General features: G+C 42.9%; 1 protein-coding gene across 3 annotated transcripts in view; it reads left to right on the top strand.

The window, feature by feature from the left end:
- RAF1 (Raf-1 proto-oncogene, serine/threonine kinase) overlaps nucleotides 1-24,240 on the top strand; it is a 168,963-nt gene that overhangs the window by 127,034 nt on the left and 17,689 nt on the right. For all 3 annotated transcript variants that reach the window (XM_077452141.1, XM_077452139.1, XM_077452140.1), the window contains 4 exons: nucleotides 2,003-2,030; nucleotides 2,117-2,223; nucleotides 3,222-3,339; nucleotides 22,614-22,698. In XM_077452141.1, the coding sequence (XP_077308267.1) occupies nucleotides 2,003-2,030; nucleotides 2,117-2,223; nucleotides 3,222-3,339; nucleotides 22,614-22,698 (338 nt within the window). The remainder of the gene's footprint in view (nucleotides 1-2,002; nucleotides 2,031-2,116; nucleotides 2,224-3,221; nucleotides 3,340-22,613; nucleotides 22,699-24,240) is intronic.

Below are 24,240 nucleotides of genomic sequence, written 5' to 3'. Positions count from 1 at the left end.
AACTGTCAGCTGTGCTCATAAAATTTAGTCCATCTTTAACCAAATGCACACTATGCTCTTTCCTAAGAGTATAGCAGTATAGTGTGCTAAATCTACCTTCTAGCAAGGGCTTCCTTTCAGTTCAAAGAATGTAGAGCAGTGTTTCTCAACTTCAGTCCTCGAGGTGCCCCAACGGGTCATGTTTTCAGGATTTCCCTCAGATGAAATGGCTGTGGTAATTACTAAGGCAGTGAAACTGATCAAATCACCTGTGCAAAATAATGAAAAACCTGAAAACATGACCTATTGGGGGTGCCTTGGGGACTGGAGTTGAGAAACACTGTAGACCAAAACCGCATTAAAATTGCACCTTTTTAAAATCCTCTACAGCCTGTGATAGGTGCGACCCTAATTTTTGTAAAGACTGAGCAGCTGTTGGGACAAGCACCCGCTAGTGCATAGGAGAAAGCGCCATCCTGTTATTTCAGACCAAACATGTGCAGTGTTTCTCTCTCCTATCACAGCCGATGAGCTTATAGGTGAAAGATAAATGTATACACTGCACATGTGTGGCCCGAAAGAACAAAGCAGCGGCTCCATCCTGTGGCACTAGGAGGTTGTGGTTCCAATGACTGCTCTGTCTTCACAATTTTCCATGAAGGAGCCATCACAGGCTGTGGAAGATTTTAAAAGGTTTCTTTTTAATGTTTTGGGCTATATTCTTTGAATAAAAATGGGGACTTGGCTGGAAGTTAGGTTTAGCATACTATGCGTCTATATTCATATGGCACAGCGTTGTGTGCCTTTTGGTAAAAGTCACCTTACCCTTTAAAGTCGCATATGTCAATTTGGAGAATTTCAGAGCTTTAATTACAAATCTCTGAAGTACTGAAATGAGACTGTCATTGGTCCAGATGTGTAGAGCATGTACAGGCATAACATGATACACAGAAACCACAGTTTCCAACACCAAATGTGTTGAAAGGTTTAGTAGAGCTTTAATGCATGCTTTTGTTGCTTAAACCTGTGTGACTTGTAAAGTGTTACAAAATCATTTAGCGCTTGAGTAGGTGAAATATTTGCCATTTGCCTTTTTTTAACATACCTGGAGTAACTTTGGAATGATCATGGAGTGCCTAACTTATTGTTAATAAAGACATTCTATGAAATGTCAATTTACATGCTTGCATCTGACCTTTTTGCATCCTTCACTGTCAGATCAGTATTCTTTCCATAATAAAATAATCTACATGATGATCACTTTCATTGACATTAGAATCCAATTTGTATAGATTATTCTTTTTGACCTGATATCATTTACGTTCTAGTGAATTTAAGATGGTAAAATGCAATAAGGGATTGCACTGGCTTGCAAACTTGGTGCAAGCTTGTTGTGGTCCTTCGTGCAAGCTTGGTGTGGTCCTGCAATGCTGGTTTTTGGTAAATGTAGAAAGGTTTTCTCAACAAAAGATTACTTGTGCTTCCAAGCAAAAAAGATTAATCAAGTATTCTAAATCTGAATGAAGCTGTCTCTGAAAACAGGTGCAAGAAACCTTCCTTGTTTTGTGGTTGTTTTTGTCAACAGGCATCTGGGACACCTAGACACAGAATGGTAAGGGTTTGTTCAGATGGGGTGGCCATTAAAAACAGGTAGTTGAACAGAACAACCGTTTTACCACCCATCTAAAGAACATGCAGCCATTTGTCTAGTCTGTGGCAGAGCATGCGGTTGAGATTTGGTGGGTTTGGCCTATCCAGGGTTAATGGATGTGGTGAGAAGGTGACATATCACCTCCTAGCCGCTTGTCAACCACCCTCTGAAAAGTGATCAATCCCTTATGCCCTCCTGAACAAGAGCTTAGAGAGAAGAGTTGTTATGCACTGTACCATAAAAATTAGATGCATGCAACAGATAGCAAGATAGTATACAAGTATGATTATATATCGTGTTAGTCATTCAGTTTGTTTTTAGCACTGTTTGATTAAAAAGTGAATTAATGACGGTCTCTGGTTTCTGTTCCAGGATGCTGTAAGAATTCACAGTGAATCGGGTAAATGCTTTTTTGCTTCAAAACTATTTTACTGTCCTGTGTTATAATAGGATCTGTGCTCTAATCCTCACCCATCTTTTTGACAGGGAGTCCCAATAATTTGAGTCCCACTGGATGGTCTCAGTCCAAAACCCCAGCTCCAACTCACAGAGAGAAGTCTACAATGTCCAGCAGTCAGGAAAAAAACAAGATTGTAAGTGTCATATTGAATTTGAAATACAACCTATCGGCCGATTTTACTCATGGATGAATACGTATTTTCAGTTAATTATAGGAGTAATTGGATGTGGTGCTCTTGCAGGGCAGAGGTGTGAGTGGACCGATTGTTGGCTACACCACTCTACAGGGGAGAACTGACATTCAGAGCTGGGTCTCTCAGTAAAACTCAGTAATGGAAATAGCATTGCTTGAAGACAAGTGGGAAAAGTGATCCCCTTTTGCTTGATTCTGTAAGAAGTGCCATTCGGAACTCTTAGATAAGTAGAAAGACCACTAATGTGGTGGGCAAAGCTGTGGTACTATGTCTGCATTCATTTATGTATTCTGAGCAAGCAGTAAAAGCAATCACTGACCTCTGTATCTGTCAGCATTGTGGAGAAATGATTCTTAAAAGTTTACAACAAAGTCACTAAAATGTAATGCTCCTGCCACATTTCTTTATACTAATGGCTATACTTTTAAAACCATGCAGTTCTTGAAGTTGGGGTACAGTTCAGCTGTTATTTGTACCCCAAGACTCAAACTTGCATGGGTATGTAAAATTCATCTGATTCGAACAAAAGTCCAAAAAAAAAAAAAAAGTTCAATTCAGGCCCTTAACATCTTTCCGATTGCATAACACATGTACTGTATGCAGCAGCGAGTAAAGTAGCCTTTAATGCCTAATTGCTGCACATATGCAACCACAGTGATCTGGGGTTGTGTGCTGAAAGCTGCTCAATGTGGTTCCAGTACACTGACTGAGCTGTCGCCAACAGCTCTTGTTCGTGGCTTTTGATCGGGAGGCGGTGGAACAGGCTACTGATCATGTGATAGCTTTGAGAAGGGCAGTCACATGATCAGGACTGCTCTGCCTCACAGCAGTAAAGGCTAGCAACTGTCAGAAAACGTTAAGGCTGAACAACTAGAGACTGTCATGCATGGTCATCTTTTATGCATTTGGCTTTTGTTTAGTAATTCTTAATTTTGCAGCGCTCCCGGGGACAGAGAGATTCCAGCTACTATTGGGAGATCGAAGCCAGTGAGGTGATGCTATCTACTAGAATAGGATCTGGATCATTTGGGACAGTGTATAAAGGCAAATGGCATGGTAAGTGCAATAACCTAGTTGAATGCATGTCTGCTGCCTTTTATTGCCACTTTTTTAGTTTTTGTGTGTAAAGTCCTCTGCATGTAACAAAACCAAACCAAATGTCACAAGTCGAGTTGTTGCCCAGAATGATGTAGAACGTCAAGTACATTTGCCAAACATTGAATGAATCCATGATGTATTTTGCCTACTATATCATCTTGTCAGCTTGTTTTAAATTAAAATGAGCAATACATTGCAGAGCAAAGGAGAGGCAGCTGCGAGCTAGTACTATCTGAGGTTGATGTGATATGGTTATTTTGAACGCTACAGTATCTGCACTAAGACTCACTTCAATAGGGTTACAGACACACACACAGCTATTCCATGTAGCACATGCACAATACACTAATAAATGCACATGATTATTACAAACAATACTATTGTTTTTTCAGAATATATATATATATATTTTTTTTAATTACACATAAATGGCAGCAAGATCATTGTATTAATGAATATACAGTTCAGGGGTTATAGTGTACAAAATGGTAAGTAAAGTGTAATGTTAATGCTGACATAAAAAGGCACAGATTAATGCAGCTCTGTATCCATTCTTTATAAATGGATTTTTCTTTAATCGTACATCACAGGAGACAAAGCCATAGTAATTACTATGTGGGTTATAGTCCACCTTCAGGTGCTGGACACTGGTACACCCTAAACAGGAAGTTGTCTCCCTATATAACCCCTCCCATGCCCGGGAGCATCTCAGTTTTTTTTCGTCCGTGTCTAAAGTGTTAGTGCTGAGCTCCACTGGAGCAATCCTTGCTGGGGCTAGCTATGCAGCCAGATCCATTCAAAGTGTCTTTTAGGCCAAATTGAATGGTGCACGGGCCCCGTATCCGAAGAAATTAGGTTTGGCTTGTAAACGTTTCTTTTTAGAGAGCTGGACCCCCAGGAACCAGTACTTCTGGTATTAAGGCCATAAAGTTTTACAGGCGGGGTGCTATTACAGGTCCAAGATTGTGGGTTCCCCGAGGGTCCCCGGTTCTTGAAGGTTTAACGGGAACCCACTGTGAAGGGTAAAGAATTGGGTCTGTTGGTTTTACCACAGAAAACCCTGCGGCGGGAAAGGTAAGTGGAGTTTTTAAATTGTCTTATGAAATGTCTCCTTTAAAGTAAATGGCCTGACTAAATGTGACCACTGGGGGCTGTATGGAGCATGTACCTGCTCATGCTTTGCTCAGAGATTACCCTGTGTCACAGAAGCAGCAGTTTTTTTTTTTTTTTTTTTTCCGGCTAGCAGGCAGACCTCCGGTAAGTTTGGGGGGGGTTTTGCTTCCTCCAGACACCCCCACCTGGGCTGAACTCTTCCCCTCTTCATGAGGATGCGTGTAAGGGAGAACTGAAAACGATAGGCAATGCCGTTTTCTTTCACCCTCCTACTTGGCAGCAGCTTCCAGGTCTCCTCTACGCCATCCCTCCCTCACTCACAAGCCGATTCCATCGGATCGGAGGCCCTTGCTTGCGCGGGAAAACTTTTTTTTTTTTTTTTTAAAAGAGAAAGAAGGGGGGGGGGGCGCAATGCGAGGTGGGGGCAGGGCTTAGCACGTGTTGGCATCCTCTAACGCGGGAGTGTGTTTAAAAAAAACTCCATTTGTGCTGGCTGCAGAATTGTCAGAGAGGCAGAAGAGCAAAGAGGAGCATGAAAGAGGTTTTGGTGACACATGCATTTCCTATTTGACACATTTACTATTTGCATCAGGCTGAGCATTAATAGCAGTGGCTGGACTATTGCTCAAGCAGTGGATGCGATTTCTTCTGGTAGTACCTCTGCTTTATGCATCAAGCTAAGGTCAGAAGGAGGGGTTGAAACCCCCCAAAAAAGATCTTAAAGGGTATCCCTCAAGCTCTTCAAAGCCTACTCATTTCTACAAATGGCATCCTCCCTGAGAGAGGGTGGCTGGTCAGAGTGAGCATCGGGGCCATTCAATATTTGCAACTGTTTTCAACATTGCAGGCCCTGTTTATTTTACTAAAAATATTTTTTTTTTCCTCAGCCATGATAGGTTTAAAAAAAAAAGTTTAGCGACTTTAATCGCATCCCAGTATGGGTCACAATGTGACGGGTTCTCTACCATTGCCCAGGACCCTAAAACTGAGGAACTAGGGGCAGGAGAAGACTAATTCCCTCAGGGGACCGTGGTGAGGCTGATGACTCCTCTTCTGAGGTGTCAAATGCGGGAGAATCGGCTGTTTCAATCTTAAGATTGATGGGGCAATTTCTTGCTGAATGCTCCACTCCGCATTTATGTACCCTTAACTGAGTGTTTGGGTTCACTAAAGCCTCCTCAAGCTGTGCATGCCTTTCCTGTCCATTCATTGCTGGAAAAGCTTTTTTGTATCTAAGAGGATCACCCAGATGAGCATTATTTTCCCTCCTAAAAAGATTTTCACACTTTATCCTATGATGGAGGAAATTCACTAAGTAGGGTATACCAGCAATTAATGCTGTTATATCCTCCGTGAATAAGAGTTTGACTTGTCCAGCAGACAATGCTCAAATGCTTAGGGATCCAACGGATAAAAAGTTGGAATTCCAATAAAAAAGAAAACACTTTTTTCTCTGACAGTAATTGCTTAATCATTGAGAGGCCAGTTTAAACAGGTGTTCAAGGATATCCTGCTCAGCAGGCCTAGGATCTGGCAGCTTTGTTTACAATAGTTGCTATGAGAGATTCTATCCTTCAGACCTTGCTCCCTTCGCTAAGCACCATGCAGAAGCTCCTGGCTAGTCTGCCTTTTGTGGTGAAACAGCTGTTTGGGGATGTTTTGGATAATACATCCTAAGAAATTCGACTGGAAAAAGTACCCCTTTTGCCATTTTTAAGAAAGGGAGTAAATGTATTTTTGCTTTTAAAGCTCCTCCTCCTGTGCCAGGGGCATCAGCCTCTAGGCAGTCACGACGGCTTCTGCCATCAGGTTCAAAAGGTAATCCTCGGGGTTAACCCCAGGGACAAAAGAGGTCTTGGGGGAAGAAACCTACAATATACTGATGCCTCCTTATAAGGAGGCGTCCCTGCTCGCTCAATAGGGGGAATTCTTCTGCAGTTCTCAAGGATCTGGCAGGAAGAGTGTCAAGACGAATGGGGGACCAATGGCTCCAGGGTACAAACTGGAGTTCCTAAGAGTTCCTGTCTCCTTGTTTTCTCAGATCAAATGTTCCTAAGGATCCAGAGAAAAAGTCTTTCTCTCAAGCATTGGACCATCTTTTGGCAAAAAGTGAGAAGTGTAAGAGCAGAGGTTGGGGTTTGGTTAAATCAGAATGGATATTCTGAATTTCAAAAATCTAAATTCAATTCCTGAATATAACCACTCTTTTTCCGTATGGAGTCAATCCAATCAGTTATCTCCATCCTATAAGGAGGAGAACTTCTGGCGTCAATCGACGTCATAGATGCATACCTCCATATGGCCATTTCCTTGCTCACTAGTAATATCTACTTTTCAAGGTGGAAAATCGTCATTTTCAGTGAGTAGTTCTGCTTTCCGGTCTAGCTACTGCACCTTGAGTGTTTACAAAGGTTCTGGCCCCTCTGCTAGCCAGATTAAGGGACCAAGGTATAATGATTATGCTTTACCAGGACAATCTATTCTTGATAGTTCAGTCAGTAGCCCACTTAGACCAAAGTATGGTCACCACATTCAACTACCTGGAATATTTAGGCCGGTTTCTCAGCCTAGGAGAAATCTTCTTTAAAACCATGAAAAGGGCTAAGATACTTGGGTCTGATCATAGGTACACCCAGAAAAGAGATTCTTGCCCCAGGCAAAGCTCAGCGCCATAAAGGAACTGATTTAGGTGGTCGAAGCAAGATGAATTCTTCTATCCAAGTTTGCATGAGGTTGTTGGGAAAGATGGTGGCTTCATTCGAGGCCTTTCCTTATGCTCAGTTTCATTCGAGACTGCTGCAAAACATTGTCCTATCGGCTTGGAACAAGGGGTCCAAGATCTAGATTTCCAATGTGTCTGACTCCAAAGCCTACGGTCACATCACCCTGAAAGCGCCCGATCTCAGAGGCTTAGTAGGGTCGTCCTGGTTAGCACCCGGATGGACCACCTGGAAATACCAGGTACTGTAAGCTGGGTATGCCAGAGCCTCAGTTTATGGTTAATATCCAAAAATCTGCAAAGGTGAAAATCCTTCAGTTACCATGGAAGTGGCCCAGATCAGAAATGACCTTGCCCATTATGATTCTAGAAATTCAGGCAGAGCACTTGATTCTGAGGGCCTGAACGTTCGGTTTACAGTATTGTCCTGACAGTATTCAATCCGACTATGCCACAGCAATGACCTGTATTAATCACCAAGGGGGCACAAGAAGTTGTGTGGCCCAGAGAAATGTGAATCGTATCCTATCTTGGGCAGAAAATAATGTACTTTGCCTATCGGCGGTCCTCATTCTAGGAATAGAAAATTGGCAGGTGGACTACTTGAGTAGCCAGCAGTTGTTCCCGAGAAGATGGTTTTCACACCGATATCTTCCTCTCAATGTCAAAGATGGGGGATCACAGACCTAGATCTGTTTACGTCCAGGTTCAACAAAGAAATGGACAACTTTGTGTCAAAAACAAAGGCTCCGCTAGCATGCGGAACAGATGTCTTGCTATTCCCGTGGAATCGGTTCTCACCGATTTATGCATTCCCTCCCTGAAGAAAGTGGGCTGTCAGGTTCAGCAATTTCTATCTTGGTTAATGCAAGGGAGCAGGCCTCCATAATTGTATAATATGGAGTCTGGAAAGCATATGCCTCCTGGTATGAAACCAGGAGTTTCACCCCAGCAAATAGGTCAAAGGTAGAATCCTTGATTTTCTGCAGATGGGGTGAGAAAAAAAGCTGGCCTTGAGTGCTTTTTAAGGATAGCTCTCGGCATTATCGGTATTATTTCACCGATCACTTGCTTGGCTTTCTTTGGTTCATAACTTTTTTGACAAGTAAACTATTTTTTCTGGTTACCATATCTGCTGCAAGAAGGGTATCAGAATTGGCTGCTTTTTCTTGTAAAGAGCCATATCATTATTGTTCACAAGAAATAAGGTAGTATGGTGTCATCCTAACTTTTTACCGAAGATAGTATCAGGTTTTTATCTAAACCAGGATATTGTACTATCTTCATTTTTTCCAGAACCCTGTTCTATGGAAGAAAAATCACTACGTTCTCTTGATATGGTGAGAGCAGTCTACTTAGACGCCTGCTCAGATTCGGAGAACGGATGTTTTGTTTGTTTTGCTTGAAGGTCCTAAAAGAGGACAGGCAGCATGGAAATCTACTATTCTAAATGGATTTGACAAGTAATTGCTCTAGCTTATGGTTTAGAGAGGTCGTTTCTACCCTCTCAAATCAAAACGCACTTCTCTAAGGCTGTTAGTGCTTTGTGGGCAGTGCATCACCAAGCCTCCATGGCTTAAATCTGCAAGGCCGCAACTTGGTCTTCAATCCATACATTTACCAGATTCTATCTATCTACAATTAAAGAAAATAGGATTTTTATAGCAGCTTACCTGTAAAATCCTTTCCTTTTTGAAGTACATCATGGGACACAGAGGTTCCGCCCCTCTTTCTAGTATACACGTGTATTGCTTTGCTACAAAACTGAGATGCTCCTGGTATGGGAGAGGTTATATAGGGAGGCTACTTTCTATTTAGGGTGTGCCAGTGTCCAGCACCTGAAAGTGGACTATAACCCACATAGTAATTACTATGACGCTGTGTCCCGTGATGTACTTCAAAAGAAAAGGATTTTAAAGGTAAGTCGTTATAAAAATCCTATTTTTCTGCATTCAAGTAAGCATGAAAATACCTGAATTTGACTTGGCATCTGTCTTTTGTAGTGCCTGTACAGTTGTGCTCAGATAGGAAAAGTGTGAAGCAGCCCAAGGAGCCAGTCCGCTGTACAGCGGGGCTCATGTGCTAACAAGGAGCACACGGATGAGGAGAAAGCAGGTTTGACGGTTGAGCTTACCAGTCTGCCGCTTCTCCAGTCAAGACACAAAAAAGGTGCATGTGCTGTGTTTTTTTTTTTTTTTTAATGCAGTACACCACAATGCAGGGTGAGCATTGCTGTGAGTTGTGGTACACTGAACCTCTGTTGGTTACCGCCCTGCAACACTGTGAACCCAGTATTAAGCAGTAGGCTGAACTATTGCTGCACTGATGCAGAGATTTTATACTGGGGTTTTAGGGCCTTGCCAACTCTGAAAGTCTCTCTAAACCAAAGGAGGATGTTGGAGATTGAGGTGGAAAATAGTACATTTGCATTTACAACACACACCTTCCCAGCCCATGTAGTCAGTAAATTGGATTCTTTGAAGCCAGAAAACTTGCAGGAGAGGACAACTCAATGTAAGATAAAAAAAGGAAGGGTCATATGTCCGAAATTTTGAGTCCGCTATCAAAGCAGAAAGTTTAAATCCAAACTTATGGGTTAAATATGCACTCTGGAGAATATATGATTGGATGAGTCTCTTGCTTATGTCAGAGACATCTGATTCTCTGCAATAAGGTAAAAAAATATGTTTAAGTAGCCGTATCACCCCCCTCCCCCAAACTTTTCCCCTTCTGCTCATTGGATCCAGCGCTGTGCCAATCTGTAGTGGCAAAAGCCACTGGCTCCACGCTGTTGTCAGTCAAATTTGGCAACGGAGTGGGGCAGAGCCGTGCGATCTGTCTATGGATGCAGGCATGAGTGCTCCCATAGCAAGCACTTACTATTGGGGCACTTTCAGAAGTAGAGGAGCCAGGAGTGCTGGCAGGGGACCCGAGAAGAGGGCAGCTCTGTGCAATTCCTTAAGCAAGTTAAAAAGACTTTACAATCACTTTAAAAAGCTCAGTTAAATAATAACTAAGCCTACAATACTGTGGGTACTTCACAGAAAGCTAACACTTTCTTGGCCTTCTTAAAGAAAAACTATACAGCAATGAGCAACATATAAGAGGGGAAAAAAACACCTAGATCATTATTGTGTCATATGCAACATATTCTATAGAGTGCAGGGGCCAGTTAAATCTAGTAATTGTTCCGGTTTGCGTACTAATGATCACTTATAAGAATTGTCGACTGTTTTTCTTCTTTGGAATCAAGGAATTGCCATTTTACATGGCAGTCTTTTCTCTTTAGGGGTGCACAAGTAGCCAGGCAGCTCAAGGTAGGGTGGCACTCGTCTTGGATGGAGCTTTGTGTCCCCTGTGCTTGCTGCTCGCAGTTTACTTGGACAGTATGCCATGTCCAAAATGGCAGGTGACTTTCCTTGGCCATCAACAAGTGGCACCGGAGGAGTAGGCTCTGTCAGCAATTGGATCATGCCAGACGTGGATTGACATCCAGATGATTGAGAAACTAGATAGAGGAATTTGCAGTGACAATCCCTGAAAACACGACAATCTGTCTTTTTTTTTTTTCTCTTTTACAGTTCTTCAGTATCTGCCTTCACAGGATCCGGGTGAAAGGATGCTGGGGTTTTTTCACCACACTAGCTTGCCCCAGGGGAACATGGTATTTTAGTGTTCCATCCTTCCTTAAAACCCCTGGTTTGAACAGCAGAGCAAATTATTTCTGTGGGACTCCACTTTGGAGGCTATTACTATGGCAGGAAGGTCAAAATTTGTCTCTCCGTTGTAAGGAATCCTTTTCTTGTGCTCCACTGGGTCAAGGTGGTTCTTCAACCTCAGGCATTGGTCTTGATAAATGTGGTTCTTTCCATCTGAACCATGGTGGTGTTCTTTCAATCTGAATCAAAGTGAGTTTTTCCTTCTGTTTTTCCCTGGCTTCAGTCGCTGGAAGACCTGGTCCTTCACTCACTGGAAGTGGTTTGACTGCTGTCAGGAAGCCAGATTAGATTTTTTTTTCGACCAGAGAAGGGTCAGACTGTTACCAAATCAACCGCTTCCTGCGGGTTTCATCAGCTTATTTCTCAAGCCTATGGTTTGAAAAGAGACTCCACCATTTCCGGTGATGGCAGATTTTACCAGGAGTGTGCCTTTATGGGCTGCCTGTCCTCAGGCTTCAGGGGCTCAGGTCTGTAAGGCTGCAATGTGGCCTTTTTTGGATCACACCATTGCTAGGATTTACCAGGTGGATGTAAGAGCCACTGAGAACATTGCATTTGGTCGCAATGTTTTTGCAGGCTACTGTATAAATTATTTTTCGTCTGTCCTGGGTGGTTGTCTCCCTCCCCCTTATGGGCATTGCTTTGGGACATACCGGGTAGTTATGATTTATAGCGGCTCTGTATACCGTAATGTACGATATAAAAGAACTGAATTTTTGTACTTGCCTGTAAAATCTGTTTCTTGGAGTACATCACAGGACACACAGATCCCTCCCCTCTGTAGTGGTTCATTGCTTGCTACAAAACTGAGGTACTTGCTGTATGGGAGGGCTTATATAGGGGAGGACTTCATGTCTTTTTTTTTTTTTTTGGCAGTGTCCAACCTCCTGTAGGTGGCGTATAACCCATGCAGTCATCATTTAGAGCTGGCTTAGCTTACAAAATTCCTGTTATTCTTAACCAGGTTTGTGGAGATTTGAAAATGTATAGTCGTGTGACTATAATAAAGATCCTTATCTTTGTATTTTATAGTTTTTTTTTTTTTTTTTTGTTTATTAAGCCTATTTTACTCTCCCTATAGCTCATATGAAATCTCTGTGCAGGCAGCTAAAAAGGAGCGTGCAAGTGAATTAAAAACTAACAAAATATGGTACCAATAAATGAAGACTATTTCTCTATAACATACAGTATAAACCGGAGTGAACCATGAATTAAAGCCTTGCTCCCATAATGCAACCAGAATGTCGCCTCTTATATAAAGTATATTCAGTAGTGTCCGTTAGCAAGATGTCATGGAAGGGACAGGGGCAGATATTTTTTCAGGTAATTGACCTACTTTAAAAAACAGCTATCCCATTGCAAGCAAAGCGTGATAAACGTGTTACTTATATTTAATATACTTATATTTAATGGTTTCAGCCGATTCTCATTTCATACAATATCTTTCTTTTCTTCATAATGTAAGCATATATTTTCATCTTTGATGGAATTTGTTACAGACTGCTGCTGAATAATCTCTCAGAAAATCAGTAGTAACTGAATGTGTTTAGTGTAGAATAACTCGAGTATGACTACTTTTCATATACTTTTAATCAAGCCTGCAAAAGCATTGTAAAAGCTACATTAGATTAGAGGGATGCATTTAGGCATGTCCAAACTGGTCGGATGAGATAACCCGCACATTGCAGTGATTGTCATCACCCAACACACAGTCTGCATTGAACTGTCTACAAGCAGATTTCAAACAGATGTTACTAGTAAACTAAGAATTTGGTAAAACCCTCAGTTAATATTGGTGAATACTTCAGGCTGCATTCACACAATATAATTTTGTGAACATGGGCAAAATCTCACCGTGTAATATGCTTGTTTTTTCACCATATGCATAGGGCAGCCCATTCATTTGAGTTTACTGTTTTACACGTGACAAACATGGCAAAGTGGCTTTTTTGAGCTTCGTGAATTTTTTTTTTTTCTGCATGTCAGTTTTGCAACTCTTTCAGGTGCTATTGACAAAAAATGGTAACACAATCATGGCTCGCATCTTGCGTGCAATTTACGAAGCGCGTAAAAAAAAATTGTGCATAATATGCGGTACCATTTATTAAATGATAGTGCAGTCATGGCACACATTTTTGGGGAATTGACAAAATGTACTAAAAATGCATGTATCACATGCAGTGCCATTTGTTCATTCACCCCAAACTTTGCAAGACAGACACACTTATTCTATTGTTGTGAATGCGGCCTTATTGTGTTCTGTGACCATAATTAAGAACACAATTGTCCTCCAAATGTCCTCAAATTGTCAGTTTTGGTATGTATATTTTTGTAAGTTTACTTTTTTTAAGTTTTGTATAAATTTTACACATTGTAGTTTGTGTAATCTGGTATCCCCTCTCATTTCATAACACTACTATAAGGCTCCATGCACACTGGCGCTCAAAAATGCTTTTTCTGGACGCCAGATTGCTGGCAGAAAACGGGCTTTTAACATAGTTTTGTACTAGTGTTTATGCACGTTTTTTAGAGTTAGCGTTTATGGTTGTTTTTAATAAAAATACACAGGGGGCACTCCAAAAATCCCACAATGCATTCCCAAACTCCAACAATACACTGAAAAAATAGAACGCCGAACGCTAATAAACGTGTGTTTATGTGCGCTTATAAGCGTTTAGTGTGTTTTACCTTTTTTTTGTGGTCAGAAAAACGGCACTTTGAACGTGATTTTATGGCGTTCAGAGAACAGCCCATAAACTCCACTACTGATAAAAGCTAAAAAAAATGTCCATGTGTGCATGGACACACACGATAACATAGAGTGGAGTTTATGGGCTGTTAATAAAAAAAAAAAAAACTGAAAACGCCAAAACTCCAAAAAAGGCCGTTTATGAGGTTCAGTGTGCATGTAGCCTAAATCTATCTCTAGATTGTTTTTTTACGTGGAGTTTATCACTTTGCTTCAAATGGAAGATGTGAAATATTAACATTTTCAAAATGGGTATTTCGTTTAAGTGTGACATATACTTTATCGATGTGTCCCAGTTAAGGCCCCTTTCACACTTGTGCAACTTGTGACTGCAAATGCGCACAACAAGTCATACCCCATGATTTCCAATGAGTACCATTCATATCTGTGCGACTTCAAAGTAGTCCCTGTACTAGTCTGGTCCGACTTTGATGCCAATTGAGGTCCACAGACCTCAAGTTTACACAGCCATCCTCTGAAATCGTGGTAAAATCGCATGACTTTGAAGTTGCGGAAGTGTGAAAGGGGTCTAATATGAATGGGACTGCTTGCATTGGGATGCAAGGAACACCTGTACATCCCTTTTGTAGGCAAACACGGCCTTCACATCTTTTACATTTTACCAAAAATGGGTTTTATATTGTCTTTTGTGTGCACTAACATTTTATTTTATTTTTTTTCTTAAAAAAATGTGCATTTGATAAAAAAAATCAATCCTTATTAATCTTAAACTGCAACTACTATCTTTTTATTCTACAAGGCTTCTGTTTTCAGAAAATGTATAATGTTCTGGAGGTTTTAAAGGCTAAGTTCACCATTAGGGAAATAATCACACACATTTTTGCTGAAGAAAAATTGCGCAATTATTTTTTTTCCTCCTGGAGCCTGCAAAGCATTGCACCTGATTAGTGGATGGTGGGCGCAATGTTGGGCTCCTGCAGAAGTGTCCTACAGCTGGAAGAAGTGTGAATTCAACTAGCTCAACAGTGTCCTCGCAAGTCATTGAGAACTACAAGCCATCTGCTGTGGTGGCAGAAGGGACTTCCAGTTTTCTTCATTCGCAGATTTCTGTAAATGAAATGAATGATGTGGCTGTACAGGGGGAGTCCTGCGCAGCAGCCTTGCCAATTTTGACAATGAGTCTGACAAATGAGTGCGGGGCGGGGGGCTGGTAGTGTTGGCTGTGTGTGTCGTATGGGTCGGGAGCTAGAGTGCATGTTACACCCTAAATGTGGATGGAATGTGTAACATGCTCCAGAAGGTGAACATTTGCCTCATTTTATAGCCAACAAAGGCAGACTTTTTTCCTTGCTCTAGAGCAGAAATGGTTAAACCTCATACACACAATCAGATTTTCCACTGGAATTGTGTGATGACACTGTTGGCCAAAAATCTTCCCGTTTTTGTATGCTCCATCAGACAATTGTCAGACTTTCCACCGACAAATGTTGGATGGCAAGATTATATGTTTTCCACGGACAACAGTCTGTTGTCAGATTGTCCTATTGTACACAAGTCCATCATATAAAAGTCCAAAGTACAAACACGCATGCTCAGAATCGATGCTCACCAAACACGACATTAGCAGAAGGTGCCCAAAGGGTGGCGCTCAAGAGATGAAATTCCTTGTAGTACGCCACTACGTTCGTGTTTGTTGGCCGACAATTGTGTACCGTTTGTATGCAAGACAAGTTCACGGCACACATCCCTACGGACAAAAGTCTGATGCTTTGTGGAAAATCTGATCATGTGTACGAGGATTAAGTCTTGACTTCAATGGGCTCCTTGTAATTCCTGTGCCTAGGATCCAGAGGGCACCACATGGAAATAAGTCTTCGTTTTGAAGACAAAACAGGTGCTTCAACGCTGTTACCTTTTAAAGAATTTTAAAGTGTATGTAAACCCTAACAATGCGCTTCTCTTTTTGGTCTATAAATATGCCATTAAAAGTAGGGGTGCAACGAATGGGTTTTTTGGTGCCGAAACAGATACCAAAAATGAAAAATATACTAGGCCGAAAACCAATACCGAAATGGCACTGATACCGAAACATATTTTTCAGAGACTGGGGACACGGTACAGAAGATGGTCAGAGACTGGGGACACGGTACAGGAGATGGTCAGAGACTGGGGACACGGTACAGGAGATGGTCAGAGACTGGGGACACAGTACAGGAGATGGTCAGAGACTGGGGACACGGTACAGGAGATGGTCAGAGACTGGGGACACGGTACAGGAGATGGTCAGAGACTGGGGACACGGTACAGGAGATGGTCAGAGACTGGGGACACGGTACAGGAGATGGTCAGAGACTGGGGACACGGTACAGGAGATGGTCAGAGACTGGGGACACGGTACAGGAGATGGTCAGAGACTGGGGACACGGTACAGGAGATGGTCAGAGACTGGGGACATGGTAGCCAGCCAGTGTCTCCCATTTTGCAGCCAGCCAGTGTCTCCCATTTTGCAGCCAGCCAGTGTCTCCCATTTTGCAGCCAGCCAGTGTCCCCCATTTTGCAGCCAGCCAGTGTCCCCCATTTTGCAGCCAGCCAGTGTCCCCCATTTTGCAGCCAGCCAGTGTCCCCCATTTTGCAGCCAGCCAGTGTCCCCCATTTTGCAGCCAGCCAGTGTCCCCCATTTTGCAGCCAGCCAGTGTCCCCCATTTTGCAGCCAGCCAGTGTCCCCCATTTTGCAGCCAGCCAGTGTCCCCCATTTTGCAGCCAGCCAGTGTCCCCCATTTTGCAGCCAGCCAGTGTCCCCCATTTTGCAGCCAGCCAGTGTCCCCCATTTTGCAGCCAGCCAGTGTCCCCCATTTTGCAGCCAGCCAGTGTCCCCCATTTTGCAGCCAGCCAGTGTCCCCCATTTTGCAGCCAGCCAGTGTCCCCCATTTTGCAGCCAGCCAGTGTCCCCCATTTTGCAGCCAGCCAGTGTCCCCCATTTTGCAGCCAGCCAGTGTCCCCCATTTTGCAGCCAGCCAGTGTCCCCCATTTTGCAGCCAGCCAGTGTCCCCCATTTTGCAGCCAGCCAGTGTCCCCCATTTTGCAGCCAGCCAGTGTCCCCCATTTTGCAGCCAGCCAGTGTCCCCCATTTTGCAGCCAGCCAGTGTCCCCCATTTTGCAGCCAGCCAGTGTCCCCCATTTTGCAGCCAGCCAGTGTCCCCCATTTTGCAGCCAGCCAGTGTCCCCCATTTTGCAGCCAGCCAGTGTCCCCCATTTTGCAGCCAGCCAGTGTCCCCCATTTTGCAGCCAGCCAGTGTCCCCCATTTTGCAGCCAGCCAGTGTCCCCCATTTTGCAGCCAGCCAGTGTCCCCCATTTTGCAGCCAGCCAGTGTCCCCCATTTTGCAGCCAGCCAGTGTCCCCCATTTTGCAGCCAGCCAGTGTCCCCCATTTTGCAGCCAGCCAGTGTCCCCCATTTTGCAGCCAGCCAGTGTCCCCCATTTTGCAGCCAGCCAGTGTCCCCCATTTTGCAGCCAGCCAGTGTCCCCCATTTTGCAGCCAGCCAGTGTCCCCCATTTTGCAGCCAGCCAGTGTCCCCCATTTTGCAGCCAGCCAGTGTCCCCCATTTTGCAGCCAGCCAGTGTCCCCCATTTTGCAGCCAGCCAGTGTCCCCCATTTTGCAGCCAGCCAGTGTCCCCCATTTTGCAGCCAGCCAGTGTCCCCCATTTTGCAGCCAGCCAGTGTCCCCCATTTTGCAGCCAGCCAGTGTCCCTCCCCATTTTTGGCTCCATTTTCAGCCGTTTTTCTCTTTCGGCAAATCGCCGAAAAGGGCATTTTAGGCCAATATGTTTTGGCGGCCGAAATTTCGGCGCATCCCTAATTAAAAGCATTTTGTTATGTTTGTTCAATAAGTGCAAGTTAAAAACCTTGTTGGAAATTCAGAGCTGTCCTTTGCACACCTTCTGTGTTCTCGATAAGTCTAATTGGCCCACCTAGTTCTTAGTTTGAACTACAGAACAATTAGTTGCTATGTTGTGAATGAAGCGGCTGGAAGTGATTTGGTAGTTTTCCACTCAATCCACAAAAATGCTTTGTGTTGTCAGCCCACACAAGAAAATTGGTATGCAAGTGCATTTCTGGTGGATCATCTTTTTTTTTTTTTTTTTTTTTCTTTTTTTGTGCTTTGTAGGGCTTTTAAAGGGATAAAACATGAGGGAAAGTTGCTTATATTGAAGACATATACTGTATGTTTTTGCTTACATTTTTTTCCCTAATATACACTTTAGACCAGGTCAGGTCTAAGGTAAAGGACAACTCTAGACAAGAAAATATAAGTCAACAAACTACTTACATAATTGTGGAATAATATTTTAACTACTACTATTTGATTTCTGCATTATTTATGACTCACTAAGATCACCAACTGGTCTTTACGGATGTTTATAGACTTTCCTGTGAACTGAAGTTTTAGCAGCATACACAAATACATGAAAACAATTAGATCAATGACTATTTTTCAAAGTTTGTGGTTGTTTTCGATATTTGACATTATCACGGAAAATCTTTTTGTTTTTTTTATATAGTGTGTATGTATACATTACATACAGGTTGGTGTTTATTTGGAGAATGTGTTTCTATACCTGCTGGGTGATGAACTACTGTTATATTTTTACCATAATTACATTTTTTGGGTTTGTCAGCACGTGAGAAAATTAGTTTAGACTCTTGGCAGTAAATCCGTTGTCTTCTTTCTTCAGAAACCAAGAGAAGCATGAAGTTTTGGCAGATGACTGTAATTTTGGGTGTTGCCTTAGAAGTGGGAATTACATCATACATATTCCTCCTTGAAACTGAGGCAAACCTGCTGGCTGCTCTTACGTTAACATTAACTCTATGGAGCAACAATATTTTATTGCATATAGTGGGCTGAGCCCCTCTGAAAAGTCTATTGCAGAATAAAGTTTATACATCATATCCTTTTTAAAATCCCTGTGAGGGCCCTAGATCTACAATAACTGGATCTCTTTTTAGTAAGCACCCAGGAGGTTACTGTGACACAAGTGCGAGGATCGCCCACTTCTTTCGTGTGTATGTACAGTGCATCCGGAAAGTATTCACAGAGCTTTACTTTTTTCACATTTAGTTTCAGCCTTATTCCAAAATGGATTAGATTCATTATTTTCCCCAAAAGTTCTACAAACAATACCCCATAATAACGTGAAAGAAGTTTGTTTGAAATCTTTGCAAATTTATTAAAACAGTCCACCTGTGGTAAATTCAGATGATGGGACATGATTTGGAAAAGCACACAACTGTCTATATAATGTCCCACAGTTAACAGTGCATGTCAGGTCAAAAACCAAGCCATGAAGTCCAAGGAATTGTCTGTAGACCACCGAGACAGTATTGTATTGAGGCACAGATCTGGGAGAGGGTACAGAAACATTTCTGCAGCATTGAAGGTTCCAATGAGCACAGTGGCCTCCATCATCCATAAATGGAAGAAGTTTGTAACCACCAGGACTCTTCCAAGAGGGGACCCCCCAGGCCAAACTGAGCAATCAGGGGAGCAGGGCCTTAGGGAGGTGACCAAGAACCCGATGGTCACTCTGACAGAGCTCCAGCATTTCTCTGTGGAGAGAGGAGAACCTTCCAGAAGAACAACTATCTCTGCAGCATTCCACCGATCAGGCCTGTATGGTAGAGTGGCCAGACTGGTCTGATGAAACGCAGATTGAACTCTTTGACCTGAATGGCAAGCGTCGCATCTGGAGGAAACCAAGTACCGCTCATCACTCGGCCAATACCATCCCTACAATGAAGCATGATAGTGGCAACATCATGCTGTGGGAAAGCATTTTAGTGGCAGGAACTGGGAGACTAGTCAAAATCGAGGGAAAAGATGAATGCAGCAATGTACAGAGACATCCTTGATGAAAACCTTCCCCTGAGCGCTCTGGACCTCAGACTGGGGTGGAGGTTCATCTTCCAACAGGAGATAACTACCCTAAGCACACAGCCAAGATGACAAAGGAGTGGTTACGGGACAACTCTGTGAATGTCCTTCAGTAGCCCAGTCAGAGCCCAGATTTGAACCTGATCGAACATCTCTCAAGAGATCTGAAATTGGCTGTGCATGGACCCTCCCCATCCAACCTGATGGAGCTTGAGAGGTCCTGCAAAGAAGAATTGGAGACACTGCCCCCAAAAAAAAGGTGTTCCAAGCTTGTAGCATCATATTCAAAAAGACTTGAGGTTGTAATTGGTGCTAAAGATTCAACAAAGTATTGAGCAAAGGCTGTGGATACTTGTGTATCTCTGATAAAAAAAAAAAAAATGTTCCCCCTGTTTTTCATTTTTTATAAATTTGTAAAGGTTTCAAACTTCTTTCATGCTGTCATTATGGGGTATGGTCTTAAGAATTTTAAGGAAAATAATTAAATGTATCCATTTTGGAATAAAGCTGTAACATATCAACATATGGAAAAGTGAAGCACTGTAAATACTTTCCGGATGCAGTGTGTGTATGTATGTGTTATACAATTTTATTTTTTATTTACATATACAGTATGCGGTGTGTTTATATTGTGACAGATGGAAAGTATGTCACTGTGCAACAGGTAATTTTATTTAGTAAACCATTACATCTATTTATATTTTTGTTAAATGATTGAAAAGGAAAATTTGTTTCTTGCGTTCACATTCATTGTGTTTGAATCAAAATCTGTTTGCTTGTTCAAATTTATTATGAAAAAAAAAGAACAATGCTACCTTATTACAAAGCCACGTATGAAAGTAGGGGGTGCTTGAGGAAATTTGACAAAATATGGCACTCGTGGTTACAGTCCAGTGATACTGTGGGTTAGGGTCCTAACCTGAGCCCGGTTGTTTTGCGGTTGCACATTAGACGGGCTCCTACTGGTCTAGAACTCACCGGTGAAGTCTAGGGGGATACCACCCCTTAAACAATGGGATAGTTCCATGTGTTAATCCCGTATTTACAGGACTTTGAGGAAAAGTAGAATCCGGGTAATGGTCGAGATGTGACGGGGAGGAGGGGGGGGGGGGGGGGTGGGAGGGGAACTGGGAAGTTAGTAGTAAGTTAGCTTTGTTGTTAGGTGTCTGTGGGCCTCCGGGCCCGGTTGTGGATGCGGCTGTGAAGGCACATCCAATGTTGTATGTCTGTATGTTTTTTTTGTTATAAAACTAATAAAAAGATTTAAAAGAAAAAAAAAAGAACCATTTGCATAGGTTGTGCATACTTTTTCACATGAATTCATGTACAGCGTTTGTGTGTGTGTGTGTGTGTGTGTAAATCATTAAAAAGAAATCCTCCCTACATTATGTGTATGGATTAAGGCCTCCTGCGCCCTAGGGGTTTAGCCTGTTTCTTATTCTGGCATTTTCATGCATACAGAGAAGGCACAGGTGCACAGTCCTGCCCCATTGCCAGCAGCCTATAAAACTCCATGAACGGCTGAAAAATGTGGTGGTTGGGTGGATGTTGTATCAGGTTTTAAAAAGATTTAGGGCTGTATGCACCTAGGGCTGAGAGCCTAGGACACAAGAATTCTGAGTAATGGCCACCCGTCCCTGGATGCATGTGTCCTTTTTAAACTTGTCTCTCAACCTCACAGTTGGGACAGTGGGCGATCAACAAGTTCTTAAGAGTTCATTCACGAGGCTGTTGGCAGAAGCAAAGCCTACATATATGGAGCTTTAAGGGATATAAATTGTGACCTTCATAAAGAGAACTGGACACTTATTATAATTATGAAGGCAGAAGTCTCGTGCTTTACTTTGCCCTGTAATTTTCAGAAAATGCTGGGATGTGACCATAATGTTTCTCTGGATAATGGAAGGTTGCAGCTCTCTCCATGCGTCATTTACCTCTTACCGAAGGGCATTGAGCTTTACATTGGCAGAACATGTGGCAGGGCAGTCTGACATTTGTGGATTATACTTGTGTTGTCCTTTATTTTGTGTTTTACAGAAAAACATACAAATTCTCTGGTATTAAGCTAGGTAGCTAAGGGAATGCACATTTAAAAACAACTTCTAAAATCATAATTAGGCCCCTTTCACACAAGCTTGTCCATGTACTGACTCAGCTTTACTCAGGAGGGATCAGTCCGCTGATCCCCGCTGAGCAAGCTGATGACAGGTCTGTCTCCGCTCACTGTGCAAAGATGGACCTGTTAAAGCCCTGCTGTCCTCTATGGAGATCAGATGAAACCGGACCGCCTGTCGGATGCAAAATAGGGTTCCCATCCATCTGGATTTCACGGACAGAATCAGATTGGATTGTGGCGGATGTCAGCGGACATGTCACCGCTGACATCCGCAGTTCCATAGAGGTGCATGGAGTGTCCGATCAGGTCTGCCTGAAAAACTGACAGGTGGACCTGATCGGAAAGCCTGTGTGAAAGGGGCCTTAGAACACGTCTCAGTTTCTATACTTTTACTGATGTAACAAATCTGTGTGGAAGCCACAGGTGGCTATGAAGAAGCTTCTAAAAGCTTGGATGTTTTGTAGAGATATCAGTAGTGGGATGTATACAGAAATGCTTGTATTTTATAGTTAGCTGTTGTGGTGCAAACCAGACTTGCCAAACTTGGTCACATAGTCTCCCAGGGAATGAAAGGTGAAACCTGATTTGGCAGTTGTGGGCAACTATTCCAGTGTTGCTTTGATTTCTGAATCTATTATTTTCATACATCAACCACCTAGTTTCATCTTTTATCTGTCTTATACTGGCTCAAATTCAGGTAATGTGTGCATTTAAGACATATACATGAATACATACAAAATGGCAATAATTTGTGTCCTTTTAGATCTGTGTGTGTTATACCTATGTTTAGATTGTAGTTTGGTATACAAAGTGGCAGTGACTGGTATAGTTGTTCAATAGATATATATGATTAGTACTTCTGTACAGTGGTCATGACTCACTGCTCCTCTCCTCAAACTTTATTTTCTCTATTTTCTCTCAGGTGATGTAGCAGTGAAAATTCTCAAAGTTATCGATCCAACTCCAGAACAGTTCCAGGCCTTTAGAAATGAAGTTGCAGTTCTCAGGTGGGTGCATTACATTGTAATATTAGAGCTACATCAGATTTTGTGGCCATTAATCTCCCATACTCCCAAAGACAATAAAATCTCCGGAGAATTTTCCAAATGTTCTTTTCTGATTGTACAGTACGGGACAATGGCTTCTTAGTCTTTAAACTGGGTTATATACAGCTACTGTTAAGTAATTGGACACTGCAAAAGAGCTGCTGGGACATCCCCCCCATATAGCGCCTCCATCTCCCAGCTAGCCTCAGTTTTTTTGCCAGTGTCCTTAGGTTATGGACATCTCTGCCAAGGGAAGCTTACTGCAGCTGTTTATTGCAGCAGTTTACTGCAGCTTCCGGATCGGTTACATCCTTGGCAGTGCTTTGTGGGACTGTACCCAGACTCCTGCAATGAAGACGCATGGCTGACCTGTGATGATGCTGTAGATGCTCCCCTTGGCATGTATTTTAATGCATGGTGTTAGCAACAGGTCCAGAGCCATGGTCTGCTTGGCAAAGAGCCCACACTTTGAAGACCCCTGCAGGGGCATGCCCGTTCAGGAGGACAAAACCAAGAAGGGATTAACCTCCCTATATATTCCTATAGGTACAGAAATTTTACATGAGGAATACAAGGTTGGTAATTGCCCCCCACCTCCTGGGGGGCTGTCTGGCCTACATAGGCAGATTCCTATCTGTACATCCACATTTTTCTGCAGCACCATTGTTCTCTGTGTTTGGGCAACCTGCACTACCAATTTGTCAACCACCTTTTTGGCCTGTCTGTGGTTCCTCAAGTTTCCACTGAGGTCCCTACCCTCAAGGAGCCCACAATGCAAGGTTCCCATTCATATACTAGGGCCAATTTTGGACAGAAGCCAATTAACCTACCTGCATGTCTTTGGTTTGCTTAGGTTGTGGGCGTACCTGGACGATCTTCTGCTGTAGGATCAGTATCCGCTGTCCCTGAGGGACAACCGTTTCGGTTGGAGGCCCCAATCTGAGGAATTTATCACTGTAACTGTCTACTGTAACTGTCTACTAGGCTGGAGTATCTGGGCTTGATTATGTAGACAGCCTTGCCCTGTCCAATACCTTCCTGACCTGGGACAAATTTCTTTCCCTCCGAGCTTATGCCAAAAACATAAGGGCACAAATGACATCCTCGATTTTTTGCCTATATGGTCTCATGATTGCCTCCTTTTGAGGCTGCACTGTATGCCCAAATTCATTCTAGGCTGTTTCAGCTCAAAATTCTGGCAGCATGGGAAAGGCAGACGCTTTTTTGGAACTGTCTCGTACACCTGACTCCCAGGGCAAAATTCCCTTTAGCATGGTGGATTTACAGGCCAGCACTGGAGTTTGGGGATGCCTTTATCCTTTGCAGTCATGGAAAGTTCTCATGACAGATGCCAGCTTGATGGGCTAGGGAAGCAGAATTGGACACCCTGGTACTGCAGATGATGGGGTTGTGAGGATGCTCATCTTTCCACTAACATTATGGAACTTAGGGTGGTGATTTGGTTGTTTCTTCAACATTGGACTTCCCTCCTGCAAGCTCACC

This window comes from Lithobates pipiens, unplaced genomic scaffold, assembly GCF_037356315.1.
Source record: "Lithobates pipiens isolate NorthernLeopardFrog02 unplaced genomic scaffold, aLitPip1_a1.2 Scaffold_23, whole genome shotgun sequence".
In the NCBI taxonomy this organism is placed as follows: domain Eukaryota; kingdom Metazoa; phylum Chordata; class Amphibia; order Anura; family Ranidae; genus Lithobates; species Lithobates pipiens.
Note: the sequence above shows the minus strand (reverse complement) of the source record. Positions and strands in the feature narration are given on the sequence as shown.